General features: G+C 41.8%; 1 protein-coding gene across 1 annotated transcript in view; it reads left to right on the forward strand.

Moving 5' to 3' along the window:
• The first annotated feature begins 12,021 nt into the window (after positions 1–12,021).
• UEVLD (UEV and lactate/malate dehyrogenase domains) overlaps positions 12,022–22,351 on the forward strand; it is a 54,997-nt gene continuing 44,667 nt past the window's right edge. Inside the window, exons 1-2 of the mRNA XM_052662184.1 lie at positions 12,022–12,123; positions 20,336–20,420. Of these exons, the coding sequence (XP_052518144.1) occupies positions 12,082–12,123; positions 20,336–20,420 (127 nt within the window). The 5' untranslated portion in view covers positions 12,022–12,081. The remainder of the gene's footprint in view (positions 12,124–20,335; positions 20,421–22,351) is intronic.

Raw genomic sequence — 22,351 nt, forward strand, 5'->3', positions numbered from 1 at the left:
CTGGAAGGTGTGGTGTTCTATTCCGAGCCCTGGAAACTGGGCTGTCTTCATTCAAGACCAGATGGTGGATGGTCCAGCATGGTAGCTCCTGGCTGGGGAACTTCGTGGTCTAGTTTGACCTGAAGTGGCTCGTCATGGCTATCTGGGGGGCAGAGCTCGGACACCAATTGTGACATCAACTCTTGTGACCTTGAGGACCAGTCAGAGTCAGAAAGTATGGGACAGTTGACCAGGGTGTCAGGTGTTTTAGGGCTAAAGAACTCTGAGTAGGAGGGCCCTGTTCTTTGGTGACTGTGTGTTTAGGGTCTAGCTGGGATCTTATCTTTATTAACTCATCACCTGCCAAAAGTTTGACTACCTGTTTTATGCAATCAGATGCACAAGGCATTGCTGTGAACAAAACAACACACTATGGATTAATGGGGAGGAGTCACTGGCTATGTACACTATAAGCAATTACTTAAATAACTTGAGTAACTGTTGTTAGGCTACTCAAAGAAGAAAAGTCTTGCATTTTGAGAAATGATACAGCTAAACCCTCATCATGCAGGGAAAGCCTCCTCTTGACTTTCCTGAGAAGGAAAGAGGAAGATGGGCTATTCTGCTTATTTCATAGCTGGAGAAACTGAGGCACACACAATTTTAATGGTTTGGTCAGGATCACACCGTGGCAGCTGCTGCTGCTGCTAAGTCACTTCAGTCGTGTCCAACTCTGCGCAACCCCATGGACGGCAGCCCACCAGGTTCCCCTGTTCCTGGGATTCTCCAGGAAAGAACACTGGAGTGGGTTCCCATTTCCTTCTCCAATGCAAAAGTGAAAAGTGAAAGTGAAGTCGCTCAGTCCTGTCCGACTCTTAGCGACCCCATAGACTGGAGCCCACCAGGCTCCTCCATCCATGGGATTTTCCAGGCAAGAGTAATGGAGAGGGGTGCCATTGCCTTCTCCGTGGCAGCGGTTCAAGTTAAATAGGTGCCCAGTGACTCCACGTGCAACCCCACCCCGCACAGGTCTGACTGTTGGGCTGATACTTTCATAGAAATTCTGGAGCATATGGCGAGAAAAAAAGAACCCCATCATGCCCTGCTCCTAGGATATCTAGGGCTGGGACTTGCTTGATACCCATGCCTTCTGGAGAAGCTTCCCAGAAAACCTGCTCCTGTAATTGCATATTATATAATATTAAGACTCTTAAGAGTTAAGTTTCTTTAACAATGGGAACATCTTTGAAAAAACCAGTCTAAATGAAATGGGGTGGGATTCAAGAAACCCAAGAGATGGTTTGCTACAAAGACACTGATACTAATGTTTCCTATAGACAGGCTGGCCAAGTGGAATGAATCAGAGAGGTCTTAAGTCCAGAGATCTATGCTTCACCTTCACAAATGGGTTGGTGTGGCCCTAGGTAAGCAGGTAAGGTCATAGTCACCAGTAAGTCTGTTGACTAGTTCATTATTTGGCCTAGTTGTTAAGTTAGCATTTACTACTTAAAGTTAGCATTTACTAACTTGTCAAGTTCTGCATTAAATGCTTCACATGAATTTCCAAGTGTAATTCTCACAAAAACAGAAAGATACTGGAATATCTCCATCATATGGATGAAGAAGCTGAGGTTCAGAGAGATTAAACTTTCCTAAGGTCATATGGCCAGGAAGTTGCAAAGTTAGGACCTGAACTCAAATTTACATTAACTCAAGTTTCAGAATCTGCCAAAAGGGGCATTAAAAATGCTGGTGTAATTTATTAGAGTCTGCATGGAAAAAATAATAGGTGGAACAGTCATTGAAAAGAATACCCAGGAGGTGTAGTTATTAACGAATCTTTGAACCAGGGCTTGCTGTCCTCAGCAGTGCTCCTCAAATTCTCTCCCGTTTCACAGTTCATTTTATTTTCCAGAGGAAAGTAAACTTTCCATTGACATTTCCAGGTGCTATCCAGTTGTCTTGAAAGGGAGGAATCCAGCTCAACAGACCATCACAATCGCTCAGAGTTGCAGATCTTCATCCAAAGGCTGGCTCCTCAGGTGTATCTTGCTCTCCTGAACAACCCACCTCTCTTTCCACTTCAGAGTTGGAGGCTGAGGCAAAAAGAAGCTTAAAGGCAGAGCTGGCCCTATTCATTGTCCCAGTAGGTAACTGCCCCTGTATGTGACTGGAAGGGCTGCTCAAACGTCCACAAATACCCACATTCCCTTTCCTCCCAGCAACCACTGATCCACTTGGCCTGAAATCCAGAAGTCAGGCAATGTCTCTAGCAGAACCCTTACAGATTCCATCATGCTTTGAAATATGTGATATTAAGTAACCAAAGGGAGGGGTAAAGGCTTAAAGATGTCCCAATGGGATGGGAAGTAGCCTGGGAAACTAACTTTGTTCCCACCACACTCTGACCTCTTATTAGTGGTGAGACCACAACCATCTTTCCTGTTTGGTCAGAAATCCCAGCTGGGAGGGTGAGCCAGAGCCAAGACTGACTACCAAGAAGTAACAGGCAAGGTCATTACTTACCACGAACTCTGGAAATGTGCCCAAGTAACATGCAAATCCAACAAAAAGCATCCAGCCAAGCACAATCATGATAACAAGTAAAACAATTTCTAAGACACGATTGCACAGTGAAGGACTATTCACCAAGATCTTGACAAAGGAATGTGCTCATGAAACCCTCAGTTGGTAGAGGTCCTTAGCTCCAAAGCATCCACAACTCTCTAGTGGAGAAGTTGGAGTCTAGTAGGGCATTGTGACATCATGATGACATGGACTGGACCACAGAAGGTCAGAGAGACTGCCCCCAGATGAGCAGTGAGCGGCAATGTAAGCTCTCTGAATGCGTTATCTCATGGCAACAATATGAGGTAGGTACTATTATTTACCCCATTTTACCAATGAGAAAACTGAGGCTTACAAAACCTAGTCAGTTCAGTCACTCAGTCGTGTCCAACTCTTTGTGACCCCATGGACTGCAGCACTCCAGGCTTCCCTGTCCATCACCAACTCCTGAAGCCTGCTCAAACTCATGTCCATCAAGTCAGTGACGCCATCCAACCATCTCACCCTCTGTCATCCCCTTCTCCTCCTGCCTTCAATCTTTTCCCAGCATCAGGGTCTTTTCCAATGAGTTGGCTCTCCGCATCAGGTGGCCAAAGTATTGCAGCTTCAGCTTCAGTATCAGTATTTCCAATAAGTATTCAGGACTGATCTCCTTTAGGATGGACTGGTTTGATCTCCTTGCATCCAAGGCACTCTCTAGAGTCTTCTCCAACATCACAGTTCAAAAGCATCAATTCTTCAGAGCTCAGCTTTCTGTATGGTCCCAAGTGATCTGCATTAGGTCACACAGGTGATGCTCCAGATCAGGGCCCAGTTGCCTGTTAGGAAGTTGAGCTCTTTAGACTAAGACTGCGGTTGGGAAAGGTGCATTCCTAGGTCAATGACAACTGTGAATGAAACACAACTGAATTCTAGGGAAATGAGAAGTCTTTATTTCTGTCCCTGCAACCCTTCCCCTTCCACCTCTCCTCCTCATCATTTTATAGCACTCTTTAACACTTTTGTTCAGTTCCTGTCCACTGGTTCTCTTTTCTTGGCCTTCAAGAAGCCACAAGCATTCTTTACCTATTCTCACAGAAAGCTCCCTTCTTAACTGTCCTGTCTATTAAACCGCCTTTTATGACCACACTTCCTGAACAAGTGGTTCATAAAGCCTTTCTTTCCAGTCCATGCTTTGCTTCCACACTTCACACCTTGACTTCTGCCCCAACCCCACTAACTGGATGCTCTCTCGGAGGTTACCAAAATCTTTTTTGTCAAGTTTAATGACCACCCCTGCACTGACATGGTGGGCTCCTCCCCCCATCAGAGTTCTTCCTACATACACATCCCATTAGTTTGATATCCTCTCCCTTATTTTCATGATTTTCTAATGGGTGTTCATTGTAAAACATGAAATCATCCAAAGATGTATAAAGAAGACTGTGATATTCTTCCTCTTCTTAGCCCCATGATGTAATAAGTGTTACAGTCTAGTGTGTATTCCTCTGCCAAAGACTTATCCAGGAGCTTGTGAACATCATTAGACACACAGAGGACTCTACATATAGAGGTGCACAGGAATACGCAGCGATACACACAGAGGGGTTTTCAGTGTTGTTTCATTAAAGGTGATCGATCATACCACATATTCTACCACATATTGGGTTGTCCAAAAAGTTTGTTCAGATTTTTTCTCTAAATTGTTACTGGAAAACCTGAACGAACTTTTTGCTAACTCATTACTGGCTTTTCTCCTATAACAATACATCCTAGGTCAATTGAGAAAAAAAATCTAAACACATTCCTTTTTCCATTTCTAATAAGGAGCTTTATTGAGGTATAAATTACATAGGATAAAACACATTCATTTTCAGTGTACGATTGATACAATTTAAAAAATGTATCAGTCTTGTAACTACCACCACAATTAGGACAGACAAAATTGTGATCACCTCAAAAAACTCCCCATACCCCTCTGAAGTCAATCCCTTCTCCCTAAATTCCCTGGTCCCTGACAACCACTGAACTTCATGTAAATGGAATCATAACCTTCTTCCACTGGCTTCTCCACTGGCTTCTCTCACTTAGCATTAACGCCTTTGAGATTCATTCATGTTGTACAATAGTCAGTTCTTTCTCAATGAATATTATTGCATTGTACGGTTGTATCAGTTTGTCAATTTCCCTGTCCAATAGCGTTAGGGTTGTTTCCAGTTTTGCGCTATGTTGAACAGAGATGTTATAAATACTTGCATATAATTTTTAGAGGGAACATAAGTTTTAATTTTTCCAGGGTAAATCCCAAGAGGAGGATTAGTGGATCATAGGGAAAGTTTTGCCTGTTTAAAAATTCCTCTATCACTAATTTTCAGCAATTTGATTTTGCGGTTGCTTTGTGTAAATTTCTGCATGCTTTTTCTACCTGGGGTTTGGTGAACTTCTTGAATCAGTGTGTTTATGCTTTTCATAAAATTGGAGAAATGTTTGGCTACTGTTTCTTCAAACATTTCTTCTGTCCCCCAGTTCCTCTTCTGTGACCCCCATTACATGTGGAGTTTGTCCCACCGCCTGCTGGAACTCTGTTCATTATTCTTCTCTTTGTGTTCCACTTTGGATATTTTCTATTGCAGTCTTTTTCAACTTCAATCATCTTTCCTGCTAATCTTCTAAGCTTCTGTTAATCCCATACAGTATATTTTAAATTTGATGTTGTATTTCTCATCTCTTAGAAGTTCAATTTCTTTTTTTTTTTCAAATGCTATCTTTCAGTTTTCTCCATATCATGTTCATGTTTTCCTTTACATCATTGAGCATATTTGTGAGATTGATAATAAACATTTTAAGGGCCCATTGCTGTTACTTCTGGGGCTGTTTTGGTGGTTGTTTTTTCTCTTTGTCATGGATGATATTTTCCTGCTTCTTTGAATGCCTGGCAACTTTGGTTAGATGTTCAACATTGGGAATTTTACACTTGAGTGCAGGAATTTTTTGCATTCTATTCAGCAGTGTTGGGTTTCCTTCTGGGATTCAGTTACGTTCTCTGAGTCAGTCTGGTTCTCTGAGGTGTGTTTTAAGCTCTGCGGCGGTGGATCAAGAGCAGCCTTTACTCTAAGAGTAATCACCCCTATTGCTGAACTATGACCCTTCTGAACACTCCCTGATGCCTATGGTGTTAGGTCTCCCACTCTGTGGAATTTTCCACATCCCCAGCCTCTTTGGGAGCTCCCAGAAGTGTTTGGCCTACTGTTTCTGGGTGGTTCTTGTTCCCAGCCTCACGGAGTCTTTACCCCACGTGTGCACAGACAGAACTCAGCCAAAGACTCACAGGGGTCCCTGTGGAGATCTCCAGAGTGCTTCCTCTGTGGAATCGCCTCTTTTCAGGACTCCACCCTGCAAGTTCCTGGCACTCTGGTTTCCTTGGCACACCACTATCCTTCTTTTTGACTTGGCTTCGTTCGGGTAACCCATGTCTGTGCTGCAGGCTGAAAGCTGCCTCGATGCAGTAGGCTGGGGCAACTGGAAGGCTCAACTCTCTTGTTTCCTCTCTTTCAAAGTTCATGGACTGGTGCTGGTCCTTGTGCAAGACCTGAAGATAATTATTTCATATATTTTGTACAATTTTCTATTTGTTTATGGAAAGAAGGCAACTCCTGTAGAGGCTGATCGTTCATAGAAGCAGAAGTCTAACTTATTTTTCTGTTCCTGTGTAGTATTCCACGTGTATGTCCTCCTTCTCCCTTTCTCTTACTCTTTCTTTTTTCTTTGTCTGTGCTGTGCAGCTCCCCCAACCAGGGATGAAACGTGGGCCCCAGCAGTGAAAGTGCCACTCCTAACCACTGCCACGGAGTTCCCTCATCTTTATCTCAGTAATAGATAAATCAGGCAAGATCGAGTCAGGAGATAGAAACCACAATAATTTGGACAGAGAAAGTTCAACAAAAAGAATTAGTAACTAGGAACAGGAGATTAATGGAAGAGGTTGAAAGCTGTACATATCATAGGACTAGCATATATAGACAGCAGTCATCACCACTAGAACTGAGGCAAAGTATCCAAGGTAGGAATAAACTGGAAAGAGTGCCTTCCCCTCCAGGGCAGAGATCCAAAACTTGTTGGAGAAGTGATGGTCAGGGCCAGCTGGATGGTAGGGAAAATCCAATGAGCTGCTGTAGGCTGGAGCTGGTACATAGGGAACCACTCATTGAGATGCTGGTGGAGTTTGCTGGAAGTCTCCGGTGGCGGGAGGCGGTGGGGGGATGGTTTGTCAGGTTTACTGATCTTCATTGAGAATCTACCTTCTGGGGATATGCCAGTAGAATGGACCAGAAAGCCATCTCATTGTGGGGGCGGGGGCGGCGCATAGAACTGATTGACTACCACGGGTGCCACTGAAACTCAGCGAGGAGGAGTTTACAGAGGACCACTGAAGCTGCACAGAGTGAGCACCACCACCCCACTCGTACCCCTGGCGGCCACACAGTAGGACCAAAATAGCACACTGGAGGGAGGAAGTCTCTTCCTCCTTAGTATCACCCTAGGCCCTCTATCGACAGAACTTAATATCAAGCCCACTAGCTGGGGGAAAATGCTTAAAAGGTCCAGTTCCAGTACAGCAGAGCAAGCAATGAATGGTGGGCTTGGAACTGAGAGGTAATAAGCAAGCAATAGGCAAAATATGCGTTTAGACTTCTTTTTTCCCCCAACTTTTTACCACCATAAACATTATTGTGATTGCGAAAAACAAAATTTCTTAGACAAATTTCTCTTGAGTATTATGTTTTTTTACTTCACCGGAGAAGGCAAAGTGACCCTCAGAGAGTTATGCTGGTTCAGACAGAGCATGAGAGGTTATATAAAATATTTATAAAAAAAGAAAGATTACAGTTTCATTTCACGAGGTCAAAGGACATTTGTGGAAGGACTGCCTGAGATGCAGCATATGCTGTCGGTCAGTGAACACCACCACAATCTTCACACATCTAAGAAGTAAATGATACTGTCCTCTGGTGAACAAAATTTCTAAATTTTTATGAGGTCCAATTTGTCTATTTTTTTCTTTTGTTGCCTATGTCCTTCATGTCATATCCAAGAAATCACTGCCAAATCTAATCTTAGGAAGTTTTTTTCCTATATTTTCTCCTAGGAGTTTTATTGTTTTAAGTCTTAACATTTAGGTCTTTGATCCATTTTAAGTTAATATTTGTATATGGTATTGCATAAGGATCTAACTTCATTTTTGCATATGGGTAGTCAGATTTCCCAATGCCATTTGCTGAAAAGACTATTCTTTTCCCATTGAATGGTCTTGACACTTTTGTCAAAAATAATTGACTATAAATGTGAGGGTCTGTTTCTGGACTCTCTACTCCATTGGTGGCATACTTTAGTAAAAATTATAGAGGCAGAAAGCAGAATGGTGGTTTTCAGGGGTTGGAGGGAGGGAAGAATGGGAAGTTATTATTTAATGGGTATGGCCTTTGTTTCATAAGATAAGAAGATTTATGGGGACAGATGGTAGTGATGGCTATAAAACATTATGGATGTATTTATTACCACTGAACTGCATACTTAAAATGGCTAAGATAGTAAATTGTACATTACGTGTATTTTACAATTAAAAAAAAGTTTTTTAAGAAGTAAATGATAAGGATACGTTTGTCTGATAGTCAGAATACCAAGGTTTTATCCGTAAACAATGTGTCTGGTAGGACCCATAACTGTGAAAGCAGAATATAAACAGAGATCAGAAGCAGAGCACCAATAAAAAATATTATAATTTTAAACAAGCCATTCTTGTGAATTTTTTCAAGCTATAAACAAAGGTGCAGAATATACACATTACCCATTTCTTAGCCTGGGGGCTTTTTTTCCCCTTTTAATATAATGAACATCTTTGCACAAACATCCTGGGTACTTTTATTTCTGCAAGACAAATTCCCCAAAGTGAGGTTAAAACTAGTACATATTTAATTTCGTAATCTTTTCTCCCTCCAAACACTGTCAGTGATATGTCTCTTATTCAACAGGATCTCAGAAACAAGGACATAGATAATAAATAGTTCACTAAACCCCAGTTTGCTCATCAGTAAAAGAGATAATAATTGATATAATTATTCCAATAATATTATCAACAACAATAATATTATTATCAATAATAATTGATACAAATCCCATCTAGGTGAATTCATGCAATAGAGCACATAAAACTCTGAGCAATATATCCTCCACGTGGGAAATGATAGCATGCGTGCACGCACAAACAGGCATAGTGTCCTAGTGCCAGTGATCCATCCACAGTGATTAAACCAGAAGAGAATTTCTGATTTGAATGGAAGGCCTCTTTCATAAAAGGTTTTCATAAAAGACTGAAGAAACTTGCTTAGGCCTTTCTTCTAACTAGATCGCTTTTCCTTGATTAATGGATTTGTGACAGGATCTGTAAGACCTCAGAATCCCTGGAAGTTTCACAGTTCCTGAGGTGTGATAGGTCTGGGTGATGTGCTCTTAAGAGGCCTCATCCTTCCACCTTCTCACCTCCTACCTGTCTCCTGGCTTCCACTCCCCGCCTCCTCTCTTCACAGTGAAGCAGTCAGACTTCTTTTACAACTCAGGTCATGTCACTCCTCTGTTCAAAACCCTGCAGTGGCATCCTCTTTCTCTCAGAGCAAAAGTTTAAGGAAGAAAAAAGCAGCCCCTGACATCTGAGAACTGGACTGACCCAGATAGGCCCCAGTGTTGCTAGAAGATGACCTGGACTCACAGCCAAGCTTCTGTTATCTCTTGTTGGATATAAACAATCTCTCCGAACACTGGCATCATACAGCACAGACCATGATAAGATGAGACAAAACAAGTCCTTATCATAACTTCATCTAAGCAGAGACAAAAACAAGGTTACTGTGCAACCCGGGAAATAGCAAACATCCTCTTCTCTCTGCTGATGTGACTACTGCTGCTTTACCAATTACAGCCTTAACCCTGCTCCCATTTGGCCATCTGAGAGATAATATTTATTGAGATATCCAATCTCAGAATTGTCCCTGGCTTCTGAAAACACCCAATCCAAAGTAAAGCTTTGATTCCATAAGTCCTCTCCCAAATTATCCAGAGCCCAAATCCTGAAATAGGTTCTTTCCACACTCTTACTCAGTCGTCCTGGCAGTTTTCCACAGTACGTGCTCCCTTACCACAAGGAGGGATCAACCCTACTTGAGTATGGGTGTGTTCCTGATGGTCTCTTGCGGGAGGGCACTAACAAGCCAGAGTCACAATTGTCCACAAAATCCCTTTAGTGGGTCTCAGACTTTATCATGCATTAGAATCACGCAGGCTTGTAAAGACTGCTTTACAGCAGAAACTAACTCCAACTAAAAACAAAAAGCAACAAAAGGCCGCTTGACCCAATCCCCAGGGTTTCCTATTTAAGTCTGGGGTGGGGCCTTAGAATGCACATTTCTGTAAAGATCCAAGTGATGCCGAGGAAATCTGGGGACCATACTGGAAGAATCATTGCCCCTAAACCATCTGTGGCTCCCCCGTGTTTCTTTGAATTGCCTACTTCTGCTTCCTCACCTCTTCATTTGGCTCCAGCCACACTGGCCTCCCTGCAGTTTCCCCAAGCACACACCTGTCTAAAGGCCCTGGATGTCCTCTAACACGGAATGCTTAGTCTGTCAGGGAGACCTACCCTTACCTTCTTACCTTGCCTTTAAAACATTTATTCCTCACGACATGTAATCACTTCTAACATATGGTCTCATTTACTTAGTATATTTATTGTTTTGCTCTTACTAATAAAAGAATGACATCCTGAGGACTGCCAATACTTTTGTCTACTTTGTTTACTTCTCTATCGTCAGATCTAGAAAAATACTGTAGGGGAGCAAAATCTGCCACCCTAAAACGTGTCCCTTTGGTAGGAGGATTAATTGACAATGATTACTTTTAAAGCCCAAGAGACTCAGGAAGAATCTTTGACCTTCCCCTATTCCCTGGTGGCTCAGACGGTAAAGCGTCTGCCTGCAATGCGGGGGACCCGGGATCCCCTGGAGAAAGAAATGGCAACCCACTCCAGCACTCTTGCCTGGAAAATCACATGGACGGAGGAGCCTGATAGGCTACAGTTCATGGGGTCGCGAAGAGTCGGACACGACTTCACTTTCACTTTCACTTTCAACTGCCTCAAAGGTTTTAGATAGAGGGTCTGTTCCCCAGGTGAAGCTATCACCCGCAAGGAATATGAGCTAGGCGTGGGAGTAACTGGGCAGAGCCTAGAACTCAGAGTCTCCCAGGCTCTACAAGGCTCAGCAAATATTTGTTTATCAAACATTTACTTTTCATCTCCATGTAAACTATCTCCCCTTTGAGGTTTCAAACCACAACCCCCAACATCCTCTTTTGCCTTTGGCTGAAGATGGTATTTAAGGTGGGGGCTTCAGCCATTGTGGTTACTCACAGTTCTCCTGGGTCTCTCCCAGATATACGTGTTATTAATTTCAGTCTGATTTTCTCCTGTTTTTCTGTCTGGTGTCAGTTTACTTTTTAGACCAGCGAGAAGAAGTTACAAAAATAGAGGAAAATTTCTTCCTCCAACAACAATATCTAGCAAATAGCCCATGTTCAACAAAAGTTTGTTGAATAAATAAGTGCTCCTTCCAACCTTTCATCATCATCTACTAATAGAGTCACAGTATTCCTACCTTTGGCTCTTCTCATAAATACAATCACCCTCCTGCCTACACAACCTCTTTCGAGTTACAATAGCAAGCTCTGGAGACCGGCTCAAACCAGGGCTGCAAAGCTGGTAAGTAAGTAACTCATTCAAGCAGACCAAACAAGGCCAGCAAATTGCATCTGTTCGTCTTACTGCTCCAGATGACCTTATGCGCGAATCTCCTACTTTTGTCTTCAAAATCTTTTTGTCACTTGACTTTTTCCTCTTTCTGCCGCCAGCGTGGTTATGCTCTGCCCTGCCCCGTCCCGCAAAGCCAACCCCTTCCCCCCACGTTGCACAACCCTCACTCAGCTGTCTTACCTCCCAGTTTTAACAAGGTTCTAGACCTGTTCGGTTTTCCTGTCTAGCCACCCACCCCCCCGCCCCACCGAGGATTTGCTTTTGAAGTTCCATTGCCTCTTCCTTTCTAAATGCAACTACAACTCGGGGGTCTTGATCTTTCTCGATACTCAGCCGAATTTAACACATCCTTCTCGAAACTCTCTCCCCAGAACAGCGCCAATATCTTCTACCTCCTTTACTGGCTCTCCTAGGGTCCTTCCTATTCCTTTCTTCACAGATGTCCCCGAGTTTCCTTCCAGCAAGCCTGGTCATGGTTCCGTGGGCGCTCACGGTTCTCAGCGCATCGGTCATCAGACCGCGGGCGGAGCCGGGCTGAGCCCCGGGCGTTGGGACGCGGGCGGACTTTCGAGCCTGGGAAGGGGCGGGGTCTAGGACCGCTCGGGAAGTTTGGTCCGCGGCAGCCTCCGTCCAGGGAAAGTGCGGAAGGAGATCCTGGGGCTGGGGTCGCGGAACCGGCCTCGCGGTCCTGGCTGGAGATGGAGTTCGACTGCGAGGCTCTCCGGCGACTCCTTGGCAAGGTGCGGGCAGCCGGCCGGGCAGGGTCTGGGGCGCCGGGGTCCCGGGGCGTCCGCCCGTGGCCAGCCTACTTCCTCGGGGCGTTTACCGGCTTTTCTCGGGGCTTGGAGCCGGGGTGGGCTGGCCTGAAGCAGGCTGCGGGGAATGGGTGCCGTGCGGCCGCGGCTCTGGCTCCCCCCGCAGTTCCGAGATCCCCCCAACCTGAACCCGTTCTTACACCTTCTCACGCCACCAGCTTCTCTCTCTGTCTCAGCTTCCAGCACTCGCCTATCCCTTTAACCACGCCTTTCTCTCAGCAGAAATGGCCTACCCCCACCCCCACCCCTCTGTTTTTGACTTGCAGTGTTCATTCTTTGGGACTCAGATGTTACTCCCTAGGAGATAGAATCACTCCCTCCTCTCTCCTTGCTTTCGGATATATCGATGTTCACACCGTGGAGTAATTATTTCTATACAGACCTTACTCTTTGAAGGTGAACTTCATGGCGGCACAGACAGCGCTGTATTTATTCCCTCATCTAGCCCTGTGTCTGACAACGACGGGGGTGCTAAGTAACTGCGGTAAATGAAAGACTGGTGTAGATTTGGGGATGAAAACAGGGTTGGAAGGCCTAGAAGAGATCCTCTTAAGGTTGAAAGGTTGACTGGGAGGGCTGACCCAGAAGTCTGACCTGCAATTCTAGGGCGTGACTAAGGTCAGTTTCCATGTTACACCAGGCTGTTAGTCCAGGCTGTCTGATTCCCCACCAGTGTACAGTCTTGAGGCATACTTTTCCACCAGTTTCTTAGTTCAGTGATTCATAACGGTTTGTAAGACTTACCTGTGCGGAAAGCATACATTTGTGACGTTTTTGTTGGGTTCGTGTCTTTTTGATTGAAATTGTTTATATGCCTGATTTGGATGATTTTATCTATTGTGACAGAGGTGTAGGTCTTGTAGGAAAAGAAATATCATCGTACCTAGGGTTACAGGCTTTCTGGCTCCTCTTCAGAGAATATTAAAAGAACCGCTCTATCAAGTTTTTCAATGAGGGGAACATAATGTGTCCAGGGGGAAGAATTGCTGAAGTTGAGACGAGAAAAAAACACTTAATAATTTTGAGGGGACTGGAATGCAGGAAAAAGATAAAAGAGAGACAGTGATTTTCTCAGGGGTTGGAGCAGAATAGTTGAGGAAGATTTTTATCAGTGCATAGGATAGTCTGGCACACTGGTGCTTAATAAATGTCTGTTGGATATGTAAATTAAGGAAACCAGTTAGAAACAAGTCAGTCTAGCAGATATTTCCAAAGTTCCTTAGTCCTTGAAGTAGGCAAATAATATAACAACTTAATATTTAGAAATAATTTTAGTGCTGCAAATTTTGTGAATAGTACATTAAAAGCAAGCAACTCTATGGAGAATATGAAAAATCTTGAAAACAAAGGAAACCTTATAAATATTCCCGCCTAGATAAATATTCCAACTTCATGGCTATGAAGATATCTGCTTTCTCCAGATTGACCTATAGAGTCAATGCAGTTCCAATCAAAATTCTAACAGGGTATTTGGGGAATTTTTCAAATTGATTCTAAAATTCATTTGGAAGGACAGAAAGCCAAGAATAATCTTGACATTCATACAGAAGAATAGGTGTGGGGCTTGCTCTACCAAATATCAAGACTAGTAATTGAGACTTAGTGTGGTATTGGTATAGGATAGAATGATTAACCAGGGGAACAGACTAGAGGGCTTAGAATCATGTTCACATATGTTTTGAAAATGCTATATAAAACAGAAGAGGCATTGCAGAAAACTACAGAAAGGAGAATACAGGGACAAATGATTATCCATGTTGGAAAAAATGAAATTGGACCTTACTAACTAACTAGAAATTCCCCATGGATTCAAGATTTAAACGTAAGAGATGAGCTTTAAAAACAAGAATCTTCATGAACTCAGAGTATGCAAACATTTTTTAAACAAGATGTAAAATACTCAAAGAAGAGACTGATAAATTTGACTGCATTCAAACTAAGAACTTTTATGTGTAAAAAGAGTGTGAAGAGGCAAAATACAAACTTGGTGAATATTATTGTAATGCATAATTGAGAAAGTATTGGTATCCAGATTATATAAATTAGCCTGCATATCAATATTAAAACCAATACAAAATTGGACAAAAGGCATAAATAATCATTTTTTGAAAAATAAAAGACGACAGGGAAATGAGTGTTTTTCCAATCCATTAGTCACCATGGAAAAGCAAATTGAGACCATGGTAAAACACCATTTTCTCTCACTATGTGGGTGACTTAGTTGCTCAGTCATGTCTGACTCTTTGCAAACCCATGGACTATAGCCCACCAGATTCCTCTGTCCGTGGAATTTTCCCAGCGAGAATACTAGAGTGGGTTGCCATTTTCTCCTCCAGGGGATATTCCTGACCCAGGGGTCTCTTGCACTGTCAGGCTAATTCTTTACCACTGTGTCACCTGGGAATCCCCACTGTTGGTGGTTAAATGGTTATTTAATCATTTGGGAAACAGCTTGGGCTTTTTAAAATTAATTTGATTATGTCTATTTTATGTCCTTCTACATCTAAGTAGATACCATAGATGATTCATAATATATGAAGCAAGAGACATTTGCAGAATTATTCATAATTCAAAATTAGAAACAACCCAGATGTTCATTGATGGAAAAGATAGTTTGTTCTATATTCATTCACACAATGGAAAACACTACTCTGCAGCAGTGAAAATGAATGAAATATTACAACACGCAGCAATAGGAGTGAATCTTAGAAACAGTATGTTCAGGAAAAAAATTGGAGATTATATACAAAATTATATTTTAATTAAACCAAAAAGCAGCTAAGCAATAGAGAGTGGTATTTAAGGATGCACACAAATGATAAAAACTATGGAGGAGGAAAGGCAAAGGAATATGACTACAATTTAAGGTAGGCAGTTGAATGGTTGAGAGAAGAAAAACCCAGACAGATGTAATGGGATTGGAAAGGTCTGTGCTGTCCAATAGTATGGTAGCCACTCACCACATGTGGCTTTTTACTGCCGGGGTCCAGCCCCAGTGGATCCAGGGTAATTCGAAGGGGAGACGGAGTAGGCGTCCTAGGAAAAAACTTACTTAATTACAGATATAAAGAGAGATTAGAAAAGAATAGTGTAGTAGGAAAATTAGTGGAGAAAAAGAGGCTGAATAACTTGGTTTACGTGGAATAGCATCCACGCTCCAGATGGGAATTCAGCCAGAAGGGGAAAGAAAGAACGACACGGGGGAATCAGTCTTTCCAGAAACTGATCTGATTTCTTTATTTTCAGGTTTGCTTATATACTTTTTGTTATACATAGGGATGAATACAGAGTCACGCGGAGTCAGCAGACCAGACCTTTGTCAAAATCAGGTGCTTCATATAAAATTATACAAAGGTCTTAGGGGTTTTACATCATCTTCTGGCCATGAGGCCTGCTGACATTTTATGGCCCTTTCTGATAACGGTCAGTCAACCAGAAAACTTATTTTTTCCAGGGGTGATTTTTTCTTAAACCAGGCGCCACCCTCCAAATAAAGTTGCATTCCTATAGGGTGAGGGTGTAGTGAGTTACAATCAAGAAAGGAAATTTACTTAGCCTAAGGTTTAACATAATTAATCTTAAAGGTTAATACTTATTTCTCCTATATGCTAGTTATATTCATTATAAGGGCAGGGAATATGGAGATTTAGCACCAAATATTTGCTCAACAAATGAAAAACCCTTCACCAATATAATTTCTAATCAACCCACTAATACTATACTAATAATTTTGTAACTTCTCAAAAGAATCTGTATATAGAAAGTTTAAAGCATCTCGTGCCTCTCACGGTTGGCAGGCTGTAAACAATCACATGTGGCTGGATGAACCTGCTCAGGCAGGCTAGAGAACCTTCAGAGGAGTTTGTAAGTTGAAACATTTTTGTCACGCCCAGGAATTTTTATTAACTGGAGCTGCAAGTTAACTCCTTCTCCAAGAGAGGTGGTGGGGGAACAGCCCCCTGTAAAGTCAGAGGTATAGGTGAGCGCATAAGACAGTAAAGTAGGTAGACTCTGGTTTTGGGGGTAGATGCTCGGAAACAGGGGGTTTCCTGAGGCTCGATCCCGCCTTTGCGTATGCCGAAGCCTCCTTCCTCATGACCTTTGCCATGGGCAGAATTCCTCACGCTGGCTCCCGGCATCTTATATTCATCAAAATTAGATAAAATTAAAAATTGAGTTTCTCAAGTCACACCAGCCACAAGTGTCTACCGTATTCAACAGCACACACAATGATCTTTTCCATTATGGCAGAAAGTTTTGCTGGACAGCACTGGAGGGTAGGTTGGTTTATAAGTGTTTATTTTTCAAAATGTGTATATATGTATATATATGTTTATGTGTCTGTGTGTGTGTGTATATATATATATATATATATATATATATTCTTTAGTATATATTAAATACTAGGTTTGGAAAGATTTTCTGGTTCCCTAATTTCTATTTCTACCTTCCCTGGCTGAGTTACCTTGAACAGGTAACTTAACCTAGATTTGCTCACTCATAAAATAATAGGATTGGACTTAATTTGTAAGATTCCTTAATGCTTAATTTGTTAAAAAAAATGAAATGATGCCGTAAAATACTCCTCAGTGTCCAACATTTGAGCAGTGTCATACAGGAGTACTCTGATGTTCATAAATACCAGTCTACTAAATACGCACACTGCAGTGGAGCAGATTAAGATTGAATTTTAGTAACTTCTCAATTTTGCAGTTGTATCCATTTTTTTAGTGTACAGTTTTATTTATTTGTTTATTTCTGGCTGTGCTGGGTCTTCACTGCCTCACAGGCTTTTCTCTAGTTGCGGTGAGCAGGGCCGTTCTCTAGTTTCAGTGCACAGGCCTCTCATTGAGGTGGCTTCTCTTGCTGTGGAGCACGGCTCTAGGGCACATGGCTTTTGGCAGTTGCAGCACGTGGGTTCAGTAGTGGCTCCCAGGCTCTGGAGCGTAGGCTCAACAGTGTGGCATGTGGGCTTAGCTGTTCGTGGCATGTGGAAACCTCCCGGATCAGGGATCGGACCCATGTCTCCTGCATTGGCAGGCAGATTCTTTACCACTGAGCCACCAGGGAAACCCCAGTCATAATGATTTGTATGATAGTATAATTGTTTTAGGATTTCATGGGCCCGTTTTCCTCTTTAGTTTGCTGCTTGCGCCCTTTAAGCAAATGGCATTGTCTGAGGTATATCTTCAGAGAATGTTACACAGACTTCTCTTAGGTGGTATAGGAATAGTAATGGATTATATGTTAATAGTCATGGATTATATTTACTATTACACTAAGAAGATACTTTATTTCATATAGACCAAAAATGACATGACTTTTTCTTTTTGGCCGTGCTGCAAGGCATGCAGGATCTTAGTTTTCCAACAGTGGATTGAACCTGGGCCCATGGCAGTGAGAATATGGAGTCCTAACCACTGGACCTCTAGGGATTTTTCCGTAATATATATATATTTTTAACAGATAAAATAGGTCTTTTTCATCAAGAATGAAAATCACCTATTTGACTAGTAGTGATATTTGGGTTTTCAAGCCCTAGCAAAGAGTGCTTTTACCCTTTTTCAACAGACTTTCATATTACTTTGCAATTAGATCAATTCCAGTATATATCCCTATGCAGCCATTAATTATTATATTCTCAGAGGATGTTAAGAATGTAGAAAACAGCATAGAATATAAACTAGAAAACAAAAGAGAAATGATATGATGCATAATAAATGTGTAATCCAAATGCAGTTTTTTGTACATTTGTTTAGTGTTTAGAGTTGGGATGATTTCATTCACTTTTGATTTCACTGAGTCAGGAACACTGAATCTGGGATTCATGTTTACCCTGCTGTAGGGAATACTGGTCGACCCTTCATTTTAGTGATCTTAGTGATTGCTGCTCCTGTGGATCATAATTGCTTTCTGTATCCACTCTACTTGTATGACTCTTGTCTCTTTGCTGGCTGCCATCCAGTTAGCCTACATTTATTGAAGGCATGCCCTGTGCAAATTGCTGTGGTGAAATACAAAGATGAGTAAGAGTTTTCTGTTTTCAAGTTGTTAATAAATGATATGCTTTTTCTTCTGCCAAAATTTTTCCCCAAAACAAAATGACCTTCTCCTAAAATGACCTTCCTCCTTCCCTCTATTTTCCTATACCTTTCTAGGCTCTAACATGAATTGTAGACAGCTCTTTTCAGAGGCCTCTCTGTAACTTAGATATGCTGTTGATTCATCATTTCCTGTCTGCACTTACTGTTGTACACACATTTCATTTAATACCTCACTTTTACAAATGTTAATCATGAGATTTTCATACTTTCCTGCTGAAGTTGCCAGGTGGTAGAGCTATATCTCTTGCACATGAAAAATTGATCTTGTACATGAAAAAAAAGATTCAGAGAGAGGAAACAGGATCTGTTAGAAGTTATTCTTGATTTTCTCCTAGTCACCTCCAGCCCTAGGCACTCACTCATCTACTTTTTGTTTCTATGGATTTTCCTATTTTTGTACTTTATATGCAAGTCATTTAATATGTGGCTTTTTGTCTGTTTTCTTTCACTTAGTATAATGTTTTCATGATTTATCCATGTATATATCAGTTTTTTATTCATTTTTATGGGTGAATTCCACTTTATGGATATATCATACTGGACATTTGGATTGTTTTCCTTATTGACTGTTATAAATAATGCTGCTTTGAACAATTGTGTACAAGTTTTTGTGTGGACATGTTTTCATTTTTCTGGGGTGTATGCCTCAGAGTGGAATTGCTAGGTCATACGGTAACTCTAACAGGCTTCCCTAGTGGCTCAGGGGTAATGAATCCGCCTGCCATTGCAGCAGATGTGGGTTCGGTCCCTGTGTTGGAAAGATCCCCAAGAGAAGGAAATGGCAGCCCACTCCAGTATGCTGGCCTGGGACATCCCACGGACAAAGGAGCCTGGTGGGCTATAGTCCATAGGGTGGCAAAGAGTCAGACACGACTTAGCAACTAAGCAACAACAGTGGTAACTCTTTAATCTTCTGAAGAACTGCCAGACTCTTCCACAGCAGCTGCACCATTTTACCACCAGCAGTGGTGTGTGTGTAGACGGTTCTGATTTCTCCTCATCCTCTCCCACATTTGTTATTGTCTGTCTTATTGTAGCCTGTCTTTTGATTATAGTATGACTCTTTTGATTTTTTTGTTCTTTTTTAAGATTGTTTTGGCTGTGTTCTTTGAATTTCCATATGAATTTTAAGATCGCTATGTGAATTTTTGCAAATGAGCAAAAAAAAAGCTGGGATTTTAATGTGGATTGTTGATCATTGAATCTGTTGGGGACTATTGCCATCTTAACAATATGAAGTTTTCTAATGTAGCAACAAGGGATGTCTTTCTATTTACTTAGACCCACTTTAATTTCTTTCAACAATGTTTTGTAGTTTTTAGAGTCTGTTTTGCATCTTGTTAAATGTATTCGTAAGTATTTTATTCTTTTTTATTGTTTTCTCAATTTCATTTTCAGAATGGTAATAGACTCTTAACATACTTTTTTTTTTTTTTTCATTTAATCCCCACCACAAATCTAAGAGGTGGAGTGTAGGAGTCTCCTTCTCTTTGCCAATGAGAAAAGATCAAGGAAGTTAAATGATTTTACCCACAGGGCAACCAAGGTGGTGTTTCTGAGACTACATCTGGATGAATGAGGAGGCAGTTCTCTCAGTCTGACTGCAAACCCTTGCATGCTTTCTGTTCTTTCTTTGAAACCTAGTTGTAGTGCCAGGAAGGGAAATTCAAGGTATCTCAAGTGAATGAGGTATTCAGGCGTGAGAGGTGGATCTTTAACCATGATGTCAGGAGTGTAATTTCATATAGATATTAAAGGCCCAGGCACTGGGTTTGAGCTGTGGTTTCACTTGCTATCTAACTCAGCCAGTTATTTTGATTCTCTAGCTTTCATTTTCTATAAAGTCGAGCAGTTATAAGCCCTACCTACTTCACAGGGTTGTTATTAATGAGATTAAATCAAATACCATTCATGATTGTAAAATTCAGAGCCCAGGGCCTAGCCCATAGTAAGTGTTCAGTTAAATGTTAATTTGTAATTGTTCCATTGCCTATAGTTTTATTCTTATTCTGTGTTCATTTTTCTCTTTTCAGTACAAGTTCAGGGATTTAACTGTGGAAGAACTGAAGAACGTAAACATGTTTTTCCCACATTTCAGATATTCCATGGATACCTATGGTAAGAATCATTTACTCTAGATTTTGCTGCATTATTAAACTATTAATTATTTGTTCTTAGAGAGCTATAACTATGTTATAATTTCGCATTTCTCTCTTTTATCCCCTGATTCTGAACTACACTTTATGACCTGTGGTTTTTAAGGAAACTTGAAGTTAATAAAATTTGTATTGTATTAGTTTCCTATTGCTGCTGTAACAAATTAGCACACAGTAAGTGTCTTGAAAAAAATTTACTATCTTACGGTTCTGTAAGTTAGAAGCCCAGCATAAGTCTCTGTAGGTTGGAAATGTTGGTAGGTCTTAGTTCCTTTCTGGAGGCTCTGGGAGATTGAAAAAAAAAAGGCAAAAAAGACTCTACCTTTTTTAGTTTCTAATGGCCACCCATATTCTTTGGCTCAGAGTCACCTTCCTCCATCTTTAAAGCTAGCAATTTGCATCTCTCTGGCCATCCTTCACAAATCTCCACAGAAAGGGTTTTCTGCTTAAAAAATTTTTTTTAATCTGTTTTATTTGGCTGTGTGGGTCTTTATTGCTGCGCCCGGGCCTCCTCTACTTGCGGCCAGCAGGGGCTACTTTCTGGTTGCGGTGCTTGGGCTTTTCTGCGTGGTGGCTTCTCTTGCTGGGAGCGCGGGCTCTGGAGTTGTCAGGCTTCAGTAGCTGTGGCATGTGGGCTTAGCTGCCCTGCTTCATGTGGGGTCTTCCCAGACCAGGGACTGAGCTGGTGTCCCCTGTGTTGCAAGGCAGATTCTTACCCTCTGGACTTCCAGGGAAACCCAGGTTCTCTGCTTTTAAGAACCAATTGTGGGGCTTCCCTGGTGGCTCATTGGTAAAGAATCTGCCTGCCAATGCAGGGAGCATGGTTTCATGCACCAAACTATTGAGCCTGTGCTCTGGAGCCTGGGAGCCGCAACTACTCGGCCCATGTGCTGCAACTACTGAAGCCCACAGGCCTTAGAGCCCGTGCTCCGCAAGAAGAGAAACCACTGCAATGAGAAGCCCCCGCACTGCCCCTAGAGAGTGGCCCCCACTGGCCACAACTGGAGAAAACCCTGTGCAGCAATGAAGATCCAGCACAGTGAAAATAAGTAAATAATAAAAAAGAAAGAACCAAATGTGATTAGCTTGCTGCTGCTGCTGCTAAGTCGCTTCAGTCGTGTCCGACTCTGTGTGACCCCATAGACGGCAACCCACCAGGCTCCGCCGTCCCTGGGATTCTCCAAGCAAGAACACTGGAATGGGTTGCCATTTCCTTCTCCAGTGCATGAAAGTGAAAAGTGAAAGTGAAGTCACTCAGTCGTGTCCGACTCTTCACGACCCCATGGACTGCAGCCCACCAGGCTCCTCTGTCCATGGGATTTTCCAGGCAAGAGCACTGGAGTGGGTTGCCATTGCCTTCTCCAGTGATTAGCTTAGGCCCACTCTAATCTTACAGGATAATTTCCTCAGGGAAATTGTCAGGGTCCTTAACTTAATTGCATCTAAAAAAGTTTCTTTGCCAAGCAAGGTAATATAAATATATGTGTTCCAAGGATTAGAGTTTTGGACATCTTCAGAGGCCATTATTTTGCCTATCCCATATATAGTTGATAATAAATTAATGACATTTTAGTTATCTTTTTAGCTTAATATAGAGAGTCTGGTTACCTGAGAAAGATTTTACTTCTTCATCTTTCAAAATTTCTGACCCCAGCTCACACTTGGAAATACATTTTATATCATGATCCCATGTATACATAACTAAAATATGATGTACACTCTGGCATTTTCTATTCCCTCCCTTTTAAAAACAAATGATGATTAAGACTGACTAAATTGATTTCAAGACTTATGAATTAGTCAAAGCACAGAGTTTTGAAAACTTTATTCTATATATTTTGTATTTGAATTAGCTTGAGTTAAGAAAATACATCTAATTCAGCTCATATATTA

The sequence above is a fragment of the Budorcas taxicolor genome, chromosome 25 (assembly GCF_023091745.1).
Source record: "Budorcas taxicolor isolate Tak-1 chromosome 25, Takin1.1, whole genome shotgun sequence".
Classification (NCBI taxonomy): domain Eukaryota; kingdom Metazoa; phylum Chordata; class Mammalia; order Artiodactyla; family Bovidae; genus Budorcas; species Budorcas taxicolor.